This window comes from Pseudorca crassidens, chromosome 18, assembly GCF_039906515.1.
Source record: "Pseudorca crassidens isolate mPseCra1 chromosome 18, mPseCra1.hap1, whole genome shotgun sequence".
Taxonomy (NCBI): Eukaryota; Metazoa; Chordata; class Mammalia; order Artiodactyla; family Delphinidae; genus Pseudorca; species Pseudorca crassidens.
The window spans coordinates 15,638,501-15,652,144 of NC_090313.1; the positions used below are offsets into that span (position 1 = coordinate 15,638,501).

Here is a 13,644-nt window from a genome sequence, read left to right on the forward strand (position 1 = left end):
TCCTATGCTGTCCCCATTTCTGGAAGTTCGAGTAAATGGGAAACATTAATAGGCACTATGCAGGTTTCTAATTCATGGAAGAAATAGCAAGTAAAAATAAAGGCCCAAAATGAGGTAAATAGCACCCTAGGCTTCCTGGTTAGATTCTGAACACTGGCTGCATTTTTCATTTAGATGATTTTGTGGTTGATTTGATCATTTTAGAGAGTACTGGGCCATTTTCAAGCCTTTTGCAGCTCTAGAGGTGGATTGATTTTGGTTTATTTTTTTTTTCTTGCTCGGAGCTATTACTTGAATAATACATCCTTACAGATGCTTACTAGACCTTGCTATAATGTGCAAAAATATCAGTTTGCTACATTTTCTCCTCTTTTACATAATATTTCCTCGGCAACCCCTCCCCTCACTCCCAGATTGTCCCACTTCCCCTGCAGGCTTCCTAATTCCTTGTGACTCAGACTGTGGTGCCTGGGCCAGCAGCACCTGCATCGCCTGGAGCATCTTAGAAATGCAGAATCTCAGGCCCACCCAGACCTACTGATTCAGCATCGCTTTTGAGGGAGACCTCCCAGTAAAGATTTTCTCCAAGTGTCCTTGCCTTTAGGAATGTAAACTTAACTGGTAATGGTGACACTCTCCTCAGGCAATTGGTAAAACCCTTTGGTGACCTGGAAAAGACTTACAGATTATAGTTTTGATAACTGAATGGTAGCAATAGCCTAGGCCGGGTTTTCTTTGAGTTGCTTTTTTCTTACTCTGCTCACTGGAGTGTTGTACTTCCATTCCTGTGGCCGTAAGCAGCCTTCGGTGCCACTGCCTATCTCCGCCGTTTACCAGGAGTCTACAAACGTTCCAGTTTGCATAATGGATCAGTTTCAGTACAGCTAGTAGCATAGGAATATACACACGTTCTCACAGACACAGTTCTCACCTTTGTTCTGATGTGTGCTGATTTACATATGAGAACACCCAGAAATACAGGCATACCGCTGTTTCTTTGGGGGTTTTTTGAGTGTGTGTGTGTGTGTTTTTTTTCTTTAAATAACAAGTTGAACATTTGTTGCAACCCTGCATTGAGCCTGTCCATCAGCACCATTTTTCCTACAACATTTGCTCACTTCGTGTCTCTTTGTCACAGTTTGGTAATTCTTGCAATATTTTAAACCTTTTCATTATAATTATATTTGTTATGGTGAGCTGTGATCAGTGTTCTTAAGCTTACTACAACCCAGTGAAGGCCCAGATGATGGTTAGCCTTTTTTAGCAGTAAAGTATTTGACATTAAGTATGTACATTCTTCTTTAGACATAATTCTGTTGTACATTTAGTATGCTACAGTATAGTGTAAACATAACTTTTGCATGCACAGAGGAAGAAAAATATTCACATGACTTGCTTTATTTTGCGATGTTCCCATTTTTGTGGTGGTCTGGAACCAAATCCATAGTGTGTTCAAAACCTGCATGTACACAGAACAAATGACCCGTATGTATATATACCCCTAGGACCTGCTTATATGCAGAAAGTGGCCCATCTATATTATATAAATTAGGATTTACCATATCATACAAAATGGCTACAAATGGAAATCAACTAAAGCCACTTTTCTTTTAGTTAATCTCTATAAAGATAAATTATTCTTTGAAATTTGATTATTGTTTTTACAGACTAAGATTCGAAACTTTGGAGGTATTTAATGAGAAAATATGTCAAGTTACCGTTGTATAATCAGTGCTCAGAGGGGTTTAGTTCTTCTCTCTTTAAAGCCATGAGTTTTTAAAATTTACTGAATTAATTTACAAATGACTGAAAGCATATCTTAGGCCCCCATCTGTATTTAGATGTATAAATAGAGATGAAATCACCTCTTGGGAAGCTCCCACCAGGGAATTTGTAGTTGGGAAGCTCATTGGTAAAAAAAGGCCAGTTTCTGCATACATGTTTGAATTCAGACAGCTAAAATCCAGTTTTTACAATACAGTTTCATTCCTGACCAGCATTTTACCTGCATTATATTGATCCTTTGATCTTATTGTTAATGCACTTAATTTCTCTCTGCTTTGATTTTAATAACTTGACCGATACATGACATGTATCTTTCCAAGGTTTAATTAGAAGTATTAATTGGTTTGTAAAATGCCTTTTGAAGTGCTCAGATGAAAGGTCCCATATAAGTAGCAAATGTTGTTTGTGTTGTTGTTGATCTCATTATGTGTACTTTGCCTACTGGGTACTGCCTTTTAAGACACTGAGACCTGCATTTTACAATTCTAAGGTGTTTCCTTTCAAGATAGAGCGTTATTAAGGTATTTCTTATCAGGAAGTGATTTTGTTTGTCTGCCAAAGAGTACTTCCTCTTAAATGATAGAATCTGGGATCCTGAATTCTTGTTTGTGTATAATCCTTCTTACTTGACTTGTTGACATCTCTGTAAAATTACTCACATAATTCTCAATGTTCAGAATAGCCAGACACTAGGAATACAACTCATTTAAAAGCTGACTGCTAATTGAACACATGGGAAACTGCTGTTGTTTCACTGCCAGTAGACTGATTCTGTTATTTTTAACTCTTCCTTGACCAGGGGGTCTTAACCGGGGACATTTGTCAGTGTCTGACATTTTTGGTTGCCGCAATCTCGGGGGTGCTCCTGGTATCTAGTGGGCAGAATCCAGGGGTACTGCTGAATATCCTAGAATACACAGGACATCCCCCGTTCCCCAACGAAGAATTATCTTTCCCAAAATTTCAACAGTGCCACAGTTGAGAAACTTACAGACTACACTCTGTACAGAATTTTTAAAATTCATCTTCAACAACCAAGGGTTTTCCTAGGTTTGTTGCATATTGTGAATTCTTAATCCCTCCTGTATCTCTTTACAGGTTGGCATTGTGGGAAGAACAGGAGCTGGAAAAAGTTCCCTCGTCGCTGCCCTTTTTAGACTGTCAGAACCTGAAGGTAAAATTTGGATTGATAAGATCTTGACAACCGAAATTGGACTTCACGATTTAAGGAAGAAAATGTCAATCATACCTCAGGTATGCACTTCAGAGCATTGACACATATTCTTTTAATATGGCACCTAAGTTTAATGTCTTTCAATTTGATTGTTTCTAAAAAATTGGTTGAAAGGGTTGATCCTTTTTCCCCCAACAGAGCATATTTTTTACTTCAGGGATTTTCAACAGATATTTTCATCAGATACCTGGTTTGGTTTGTTGGTTTGTTTGTTTGTTTGTTTTTGAGTGCCTGTGATTTAATAACTTACCCAGATAGATTTCTGGATTCAGACTTTCTCAGGTACCACAATCTTATCCACTGATAACCACATAATTCTGAAGAAAAATAAGTGGTTTGTTTAGCATGTGAGCGGTTTGTGTAGGGAAACATGAATTTTAAGTGTCTTAATGATGGAATCATGCTATAGGAAATAAGCTACCTTTTCAAAGGTGATTATCTCCCTGGAGTACTTTCTGGGAAACTGGGGGGCTTTGAGAATTACAGCATGTATATATGCTTTAGAGAGACTTTTATAATTCAGCCATAAGTAAGTGACTTTAATTAGGCAGGCAGTAAGGAATAGTGAGGAAGAACACGGGACATGGAATTCCATCTCTGTGCACCTCGGTTTTCTCTCTCTTTCGAGGCAGCTAACAGGAACAACTCATCGAACTGTTGTGAGGACTAAATAGGTCAGTGTGTGTGGAGTGCTTCCTGTAGACCCTATACGTGGTTTCTGTGATGGTGGAGCATTGAATTGGGCTCTGATTCTGTTTTCTTTTTTTTTGACTTCTTAAATAAGTATGGTTTTCAGGGAGTGTTTGATTATTTGCACAATAGAAGCTCCTGTCATTCCTTATGTTTCATCCACACAAAATAATTCAGAGAACTTTTATTGAGCAATTACTATCCTCCAGATATACACCCAAGGGCAACATAGGCCCTGTGCCTTCATCTTCTATCCTGCTTTCTGCTTTGATAAACTTGCTGAGTTTTTTTGTTTTTTTTTTTTACTTTGGGTTTTTTTTTGTTTGTCTTTTCCTTCAATTTTTGAATTTTATTTATTTTTTTATACAGCAGGTTCTTATTAGTCATCAGTTTTATACACATCAGTGTATATACGGCAATCCCAGTCGCCCAATTCATCCCACCACCACGCCCACCCCCTGCCGCTTTCCCCCCTTGGTTTGTTCTCTACATGTTTGTTCTCTACATCTGTGTCTCAATTTCTGCCTTGCAAACTGGTTCATCTGTACCATTTTTCTAGGTTCCACATATATGCGTTAATATACGATAGATCCATCCACGTCTCCACAAACAACCCAATTTCGTTCCTTTTTATGGCTGAGTAATATTCCATTGTATATATGTACCACATCTTCTTTATCCATTCGTCCGTCGATGGGCATTTAGGTTGCTTCCATGTCCTGGCTATTGTAAATAGTGCTGCAATGAACATTGGACTGCATGTGTCATTTTGGATTATGGTTTTCTCTGGGTATATGCCCAGGAGTGGGATTGCTGAGTCATATGGTAATTCTATGTTTAGTTTTTTAAGGAACCTCCATACTGTTCTCCATAGTGGCTGTTTCAATTTACACAACAGTGCAACAGGGTTCCCTTTTCTCCAAACCCTCTCCAGCATTTGTTGTTTGTAGATTTTCCGATGATGCCCATTCTAACTGGTGTGAGGTGTTACCACATTGTAGTTTTAATTTGCATTTCTCTAATAATTAGTGATGTTGAGCAGGTTTTCATGTGCTTCTTGGCCATCTGTATGTCTTCTTTGGAGAAATGTCTATTTAAGTCTTCTGCCCATTTTTGGATTGGGTTGTTTTTTTAATATTGAGCTGCATGAGCTGTTTATATATTTTGGAAATTAATCCTTTGTCCGTTGATTCATTTGCAAATATTTTTCCCATTCTGAGGGTTGTCTTTTCGTCTTGTTTATGGTTTCCTTTGCCGTGCAAAAGTTTTGAAGTTTCATTAGGTCCCATGTGTTTATTTTTGTTTTTATTTCCTTTACTCTAGGAGGTGGATCAAGAAAGATCTTGCTGTGATTTATGTCAAAGGGTCTTCTTCCTATGTTTTCCTCTAAGAGTTTTATAGTGTCTGGTCTTTTTAGGTCTCAAATCCATTTTGAGTTTATTTTTCTGTATGGTGTTAGGGAGTGTTCTAATTTCATTCTTTTGCATGTAGCTGTCCAGTTTTCCCTGGACCACTTATTGAAGAGGCTGTGTTTTCTCCATTGTATAACCTTGCCTCCTTTGTCATAGATTAGTTGACCGTAGGTGCATGCATTTATCTCTGGGCTTTCTGTCTTGTTCCATTGATCTATGTTTCTGTTTTTGTGCCAGTACCATATTGTCTTGATTACTGTAGCTTTGTAGTATAGTCCGAAGTGAGGGAGTCTGATTCCTCCAGCTCCGTTTGTTTCCCTCAAGACTGCTTTGGCTAATTAGGGTCTTTTGTGTATCCATACAAATTTTAACATTTTTTGTTCTAGTTCCGTAAAAAATGCCATTGTAATTTGATAGGGATTGCACTGAATCTGTAGATTGCTTTGGGTAGTACAGTCATTTTCACAATATTGATTCTTCCAATCCAAGAACATGGTATATCTCTCCATCTGTTGGTATCATCTTTAATTTCTTTCATCAGTGTCTTATAGTTTTCTGCATGCAGGTCTTTTGTCTCCCTAGGTAGGTTTATTCCTAGGTATTTTATTCTTTCTGTGGCAGTGGTAAATGCCACTGAATAATGGCATTAGATATTTCATCATTAGTGTATAGGAATGCAAGAGATTTCTGTGCATTAATTTTATATCCTACAACTTTACCAAATTCATTGATTACCTCTAGTAGTTTTCTGGTGGCATCTTTAGGATTCTCTGTGTATACTATCATGTTATCTGCAAACAGTGACCGTTTTACTTCTTCTTTTCCAATTTGTATTCTTTTTTTTTTTTTTTTTTTTTTTTTTTGGTGGTATGCAGGCCTCTCACTGTTGTGGCCTCTCCCGTTGCAGAGCACAGGCTCCAGACGCGCAGGCTCAGCAGCCACGGCTCACGGGCCCAGCTGCTCCGCGGCATGTGGGATCTTCCCGGACCGGGGCACAAACCCATGTCCCCTGCACCGGCAGGCGGACTCTCAACCACTGCGCCACCAGGGAAGCCCGCGATTTGTATTCCTTTTCTTTCTTTTTCTTCTCTGATTGCTGTGGCAGGACTTCCAAGACTACGTTGAATAATAGTGGCAAGAGTGGACATCCTTGTCTTCTTTCTTAGAGGAAATGCTTTCAGTTTTTCACCACTGAGAATGATGTTTGCTGTGGGTTTGTCGTAGATGGCCTTTATTATGTTGAGGTAGGTTCCCTCTATGCCCACTTTCTGGAGAGTTTTTAACATAAATGGGTGTTGAATTTTGTCCAAAGCTTTTTCTGCATCTATTGAGATAATCATATGGTTTTCATTCTTCAATTTGTTAATATGGTGTATCACATTGATTGATTTGTGTATATTGAAGAATCCTTGCATCCCTGGGATAAATCCCACTTGATCATGGTGTATGATCCTTTTAATGTGTTGTTGGATTCTGTTTGCTAGTATTTTATTGAGGATTTTTGCATCTATATTGATCAGTGATATTGGTCTGTAATTTTCTTTTTTTGTAATATCTTTGTCTCATTTTGGTATCAGGGTGATGGTGGCCTCATAGAATCAGTTCAGGAATGTTCCTTCCTCTGCAATTTTTTGGAAGAGTTGGAGAAGGATGGGTGTTAGCTCTTCTCTAAATGGTTGACAGAATTCACCTGGGAAGCCATCTGGTCCTGGACTTTTGTTTGTTGGAAGATTTTTAATCACAGTTTCAATTTCATTACTTGTGATTGGTCTGTTCATATTTTCTGTTTCTTCCTGGTGCAGTCTTGGAAGGTTATACCTTTCTAAGAATTTGTCCATTTCTTCCAGGTTGTCCATTTTATTGGCATACAGTTGCTTGTAGTAGTCTCTTAGGATGCTTTGTATTTCTGCGGTGTCTGTCGTTACTTCTCTTTTTTCATTTCTAATTTTATTGATTTGAGTCCTCTCCCTCTTTTTCTTAATGCGTCTGGGTAGTGGTTTATCAGTTTTGTTTATCTTCTCAAAGAACCAGCTTTTAGTTTGTTTTTTTTTTTTTTTTTGGCCGTGTTGGGTCTTTGTTTTCTGTATGAGGGCTTTCTCTAGTTGTGGCAAGCGGGAACCACTCTTCATCATGGTGCACAGGCCTTTCACTATTGCTGCCTCTCTTGTTGCAGAGCACAGGCTCCAGACACACGGGCTCAGTAGTTGTGGCTCACGGACCTAGTTGCTTGCTCCACAGCATGTGGGATCTTCCCAGACCAGGTCTTGAACTCATGTCCCCTGCATTGGCAGGCAGATTCTCAACCACTGCGCCACCAGGGAAGCCCCCAGCTTTTAGTTTTATTGATCTTTGCTCTTGTTTTCTTTTTTTCTGTTGCGTTTATTTCTGCTCTGATCTTTATGAATTCTTTCCTTCTGGTAACTTTGGGTTTTATTTTTTCTTCTAACTCTAGTTCCTTTAGGTGTAAGGTTAGATTGTTTGAGATTTTTCTTGTTTCTTGAGGTGGGCTTGTATCGCTATAAACTTCCCTCTTAGAACTGCTTTTGCAGCATCCCATAGGTTTTGGATTGTCGTGTTTTCATTGTCATTTGTCTCTAGATATTTTTTAATTTCCTCTTTGATTTCTTCAGTGATATCTTGGTTATTTAGTAACGTATTGTTTAGCCTCCACATGTTTGTGTTTTTTACGTTTTTTCCTTGTAATTCATTTCTAATCTCATAGCGTTGTGGTCAGAAAAGATGCTTGATATGATTTCAATTTTCTTAAATTTACTGAGGCTTGATTTGTGACCCAAGATGTGATCTATCCTAGAGAATGTTCTGTTCGCACTTGAGAAGAAAGTGTAACCTGCTGTGTTTGGATGGAATGTCCTATAAATATCAATTAAATCTATCTGGTCTATTGTGTCATTTAAAGCTTCTGTTTCCTTATTTATTTTCATTTTGGATGATCTGTCCATTGGTGTAAGTGAGGTGTTAAAGTCCCCTGCTATTATTGTGTTACTGTCGATTTCCTCTTTTATAGCTGTTAGCAGTTGCCTTATATATTGAGGTGCTCCTATGTTGGGTGCATATATATTTATAATTGTTATATCTTCTTCTCGAATTGATCCCTTGATCATTATGTAGTGTCCTTCCTTGTCTCTTGTAACATTCTTTATTTTAAAGTCTATTCTATCTGATATGAGTATTGCTCCTGCAGCTTTCTTTTGATTTCCATTTGCATGGAATATCTTTTTCCATCCCCTCACTTCCAATCTGTATGTGTCCCTAAGTTTGAAGTGGGTCTCTTGTAGACAACATATATATGGGTCTTGTTTTTGTATCCATTCAGCAAACCTGTGTCTTTTGGTTGGAGAATTTAATCCCTTCTCGTTTAAGGTAGTTATAGATATGTATGTTCCTATGACCATTTTCTTAATTGTTTTGGGTTTGTTTTTGTAGGGCCGTTTCTTCTCTTGTGTTTCCCACTTAGAGAAGTTCCTTTAGCATTTGCTGTAGAGCTGGTTTTGTGGTGCTTAATTCTATTAGCTTTTGCTTGTCTGTAAAGCTTTTGATTTCTCCAGCAAATCTGAATGGGATCCTTGCCGGGTAGAGTAATCTTGGTCGTAGGTTCTTCCCTGTCATCACTTAAAGTATATCATGCCACTCCCTTATGGCTTGTGGAGTTTCTGCTGAGAAATCAGCTGTTAACCTTATGGGAGTTCCCTTGTATGTTATTTGTCGTTTTTCCCTTACCGCTTTCAATAATTTTTCTTTGTCTTTGATTTTTCCCAATTTGATTACTATGTGTCTCAGTGTGTTTCTCCTTGGGTTTCTCCTGTATGGGACTCTCTCGCTTCCTGGGCTTGAGTGGCTATTTCCTTGCCCATGTTAGGGAAGTTTTCGACTATAATCTCTTCAAATATTTTCTCAGGTCCTTTCTCTCTCTCTTGTCCTTCTCGGACCCCTGTAATGTGAATGTTGTTGCGTTTAATGTTTTCCCAGAGGTCTCTTAGGCTGTCTTCATTTCTTTTCATTCTTTTTTCTTTAGTCTCTTCCACAGCAGTGAGTTCCACCATTCTATCTTCCAAGTCGCTTATCCGTTCTGCCTCAGTTATTCTGCTATTGATTCCTTCTAGTGTAGTTTTCATTTCAGTTATTGTTTTGTTCATCTCTGTTTGTTTGTTCTTTAATTCTTCTAAGTCTTTGTTAAACATTTCTTGCATCTTCTCGATCTTTGCCTTCATTCTTTTTCCGAGGTCCTGGATCATCTTCACTATCATTATTTTGAATTCTTTTTCTGGAAGGTTGCCTATCTCCGCTTCATTTAGTTGGTTTTCTGGGGTTTTATCTTGTTCCTTCGTCTGGTACATAGCCCTCTGCCTTTTTATATTGTCTATATTTCTGTGAATGTGGTTTTTGTTCCACAGGCTTCAGGATGGTAGTTCTTCTTGCTTCTGCTGTCTGCCCTGTGGTGGATGAGGCTATCTAAGAGGCTTGTGCAAGTTTCCTGATGGGAGGGACTGGTGGTGGGTAGAGCTGACCGTTGCTCTGGTGGGCAGAGCTCAGTAAATCTTTAATCCGTTTGACTGCTGATGGGTGGGGCTGGGTACCCTCCCTGTTGGTTGTTTGGCCTGAGGCAACCCAACACTGGAGCCTACCTGGGCTCTTTGGTGGGGCTAATGACAGACTCTGGGAGGGCTCATGCCAAGGAGTACTTCCCAGAACTTCTGCTGCCAGTGTCCTTGTCCCCACGGTGAGCCACAGCCACCCCCCGCCTCTGCAGGAGACCCTCCAATGCTAGCAGGTAGGTCTGGTTCAGTCTCCCCTGGGGTCACTGCTCCTTCCCCTGGGTCTCGATGAACATACTACTTTGTGTGTGCCCTCCCAGTGTGGAGTCTCTGTTTCCCCCAGTCCTGTCAAAGTCCTGCAGTCAAACCCCACTAGGCTTCAAAGTCTGATTCTCTAGAAATTCCTCCTCCTGTTGCCGGACCCCCAGGTTGGGAAGCCCGACGTGGGACTCAGAACCTTCACTCCAGTGGGTGGATTTCTGGGGTATAAGTGATCTCCAGTCTGTGAATCACCCACCCAGCAGTTATGGGATTTGATTTTCCTGTGATTGTGCCCTTCCTACTCTCTCATTGTGGCTTCTCCTTTGTCTTTGGATGTGGGGTACTTTTTTGGTGAGTTCCAGTGTCTTCCTGTCGATGATTCTCCAGCAGCTAGTTGTGATTCTAGTGTTCTTGGAAGAGGGAGGGAGAACACGTCCTTCTACTCCGCCATCTTGGTTCAAGGCTGGGTTTTTTGTTTTTTTTAAATACTCTACAATCATCAGGCCACCAAGGGAAGCTGACTAAAACATACACCTTCTTGAGGTGAGAACCACAGAGAAGAGACACGATTAAAGAGCCAGGCAAATGTACTTCCTGGAATGTGGGTATGATGAGCTCTGAAATGCCTGGTTAGTAGGAAGCACATAGAACACGGCACCCAAAGGAAGTAGAATGTGGACTCGTGTCTTATGACTGAGTTCAGGTGTTGCTACCTACCGCTGGCCTCCAAAATACGTGGAATTACTCTAAGTACTTTTGAAATGAAGACAATCCTGTTAGATCACAATGACATGCCATCTCACACCCTTTATGATGGCTGCTGTTTAAGGAAAATTAAAAACAAAAAAATAAGTGTTGGTGAGGATGTGGAAAAATGGGAATCCTTGTGCGCGGCTGGTAGAATGCAGAATGATACAGTGACTGGAAAACACTGTGCAGGTTCCTGAAAAAAGTTAAACATAGAATTATTATATGATCCAACAATTCTAATTTACGGTATAAACCCAAAATAATTGAGAAGGGAATGTTACACAGATATCTGTACATGCATGTTCATACCAGCATTACTCACATTAGCAAAGAGGTGGAAGCACCCCATGGTCCATTGACAGATGGATGGATAAACAAATGTGGTATATAAACAACGGAACGTTATTTGGCCTTAAAAAGAAAGCAGATTCTGACACATGCTGCAGCACCTTGATGACATTATGCTCAGTGAAATGAGCTAGTCACAAAGGACAAATACTACTTACATGAAGTACATACAGTGGTCAGTTCATGGGGACAAGAGGTAGAATGGTGGTTGCCAGGAGCTGCCAGGACAGGAGCGTGGGGGGAGTGGGGAGTTGTGGGTTTTTTGTCTGTTATTCTATTTTTTAACATCTTTATTGGAGGAGCTGTGCTTTAATGGGTACAGAGTTTCAGGTTTGCAAGATGAAAGGAGTTCTGTAGCTGGATGGTGGTGATGGCTTCAACAATGTGAAGGTATTTAATACCACTGAACTGTACACTGAAAAATGGTTAAAGTGGTAAATTTTATATGTATTTTACTGCAAGTTAAAAAAATTATGTATATAATGATATATATGTTTTATTATATATCATTTATTATGTATATAACGGTTTCCCTTGTAGAAAAAATGGAAAGAAATTTTCAGCACGTAGAACCCCTGCATCTGAAGACCCCTCTGGCTATTAGATTGGTGACTTAGTGATAAATGTAGAAAATAAATGAGTTTAGATTCCCAACTTTTAAATTTCGATTGTACCCATCTCTGAAATGGGCCAAATTCGATTAGTTTGCAGAAATAATGAGCATGTCTGTAAAGTGCTTTTATGTTCTTGGATGAAAGGAATGTGAAACGTGCCCTGCATTACTTCTAATGCTTCTTAATAAGAAAAGTTGTATGCTTGTGTACATAAAAGAACTCTGTAAATAAAGAAATAACATTAGATGATTCTTGGCTCTGCCGGTAATGTTTTGGAAGCACATCTGAGCAAAGACTATAAACATACCTTGACATCACCAGGTTTTGGTTCTGTTCCATCGGTTTCCACCCTACTTTTCTGAGTATGCTCTATGTATACACTCCAGACAGTGTGCTTACAAAACAGTGCTAAGCTTTGTGTCCATGTAGGTAAACATCACCAACCATTGTAAACACAGAACCCTTTCTTTTTCACTTTATATCCCTTTGTCTCTGAGGTGCAATGCTGGTTGATTAAAGAGAGAGTGTTTGTGTAATGGGTCCCAGGAAATCATTCGGGAGGCAGCCAGGGACAGAATGTTTGAGAGTGTAGACTGAGTGTCAACATGACCCACATTTTTATTCCTGCTTTGCCTCATACGAATGTGGGGACTTGATGTAGTCATTCGGCTTCCGAGTTTCAGTGTCCTCGCCCTTAAACTAGGTCTAGGAATTAATGTCCCATGGATTTGTTGTGAAGATGTGACTGGATGAGAAAGTATTTGTGGCCCATACCTGGGTTTGGGGAACGCTCAGTCAATGGTAACTATAAGTATTCTTAAGGACTGTGGCACTGGCCTTTTAGGTATTATTTCTATAAGACGTAACACATTATGGAAAGGCTTTGTTCTTTTCTGTTTAATGTTTTTGTTCTTTAATTTCTGTTTATGTTTTTGCGGTCCTTGGTGATTTTCGTTACATTTATTTACTGCTTATAACATAAACCACGTTATTTATATACATTTAAAGAGTGAAGCAAAAGAAAAAAAATCAACACAGTAGCAGTTTTAGGGGAAAAGCACAGCCGCGAAAAACCTACGTAATGTGTTTTCTCCAAGGAATAAGAGGAAAGAATATTACTTTCTTGTTTCTTTTGATTTCTGGCTTCCCTCCCACCAGGTTCTTTCCTGACTACCACCCTGTACCCCACTCATACTTTCCAGTCCTCCACCAAGACCTCCGGCATTTTTTCTCAGTCCTCCCCACGTTCTCGACTGTTTTCTTCCTCTCCTTGAGGACAGGGCCTGTGTCTCTCATTTCTGCTGCTCTAGTGCTTGTTGCCGGCCTTGACAAGTTGCACACGTTTTAATAAGAGTTCCTAACATTTGTGGAATCCTTAACACGTTTTAGCCTCTTTCTCTACCATCTCCCACTTAGTCCTCACAATTTTCTAGTTATCCTCATCTGACAGATTAAAAACTGAGGCACTGTGAGCTTAACCCACTTATCAAGTAAGCGGCAGAGTCTGTATTCACATTTATTTTAGGGAGTTTCTCAACTCCAGACCCTGAGCAGCTAACCACTCTGCTGGCGACTTCAACATGCTGTTGACTGCAGTCACAGTAGAGCTGCTTCGTATCATGATTTCATGTACACACACACACACACACACACACACACACACACACACACGAATAAACATTTCAAAAAGTATTATTTCTCTTGTGCTCTGCACTCTAATATTTTCTATTATATCCCTTCTATTCTAGTTAATATGAATGATACAGTGATGGTCACAAGGCACACAATGGACTTCCTGATCCATTGGTTGCACCTGCAGTTTGACAAACCCCACCCCTCACTGTCCCCCTGTTGGGCTGGGCTCCTGGTCATTGTTAGCACTACGCCAGGAGCTTCACTGTTGTTCCAGATTCTCACAGGAGCCCCGCAGCGTTATCCCCATTTTACAGTAAGGGAACTGAGTCTTGGGAAGATTAATAACTTACCCTGAGTCTAAT

The 13,644-nt window shown here is 39.7% G+C and overlaps 1 protein-coding gene across 4 annotated transcripts in view; it reads left to right on the plus strand.

Moving 5' to 3' along the window:
* The window catches only part of ABCC4 (ATP binding cassette subfamily C member 4 (PEL blood group)), a 213,621-nt gene that overhangs the window by 171,567 nt on the left and 28,410 nt on the right, over nucleotides 1–13,644 (plus strand). For all 4 annotated transcript variants that reach the window (XM_067713899.1, XM_067713900.1, XM_067713898.1 and 1 more), the window contains one exon: nucleotides 2,884–3,039. In XM_067713899.1, the coding sequence (XP_067570000.1) occupies nucleotides 2,884–3,039 (156 nt within the window). The remainder of the gene's footprint in view (nucleotides 1–2,883; nucleotides 3,040–13,644) is intronic.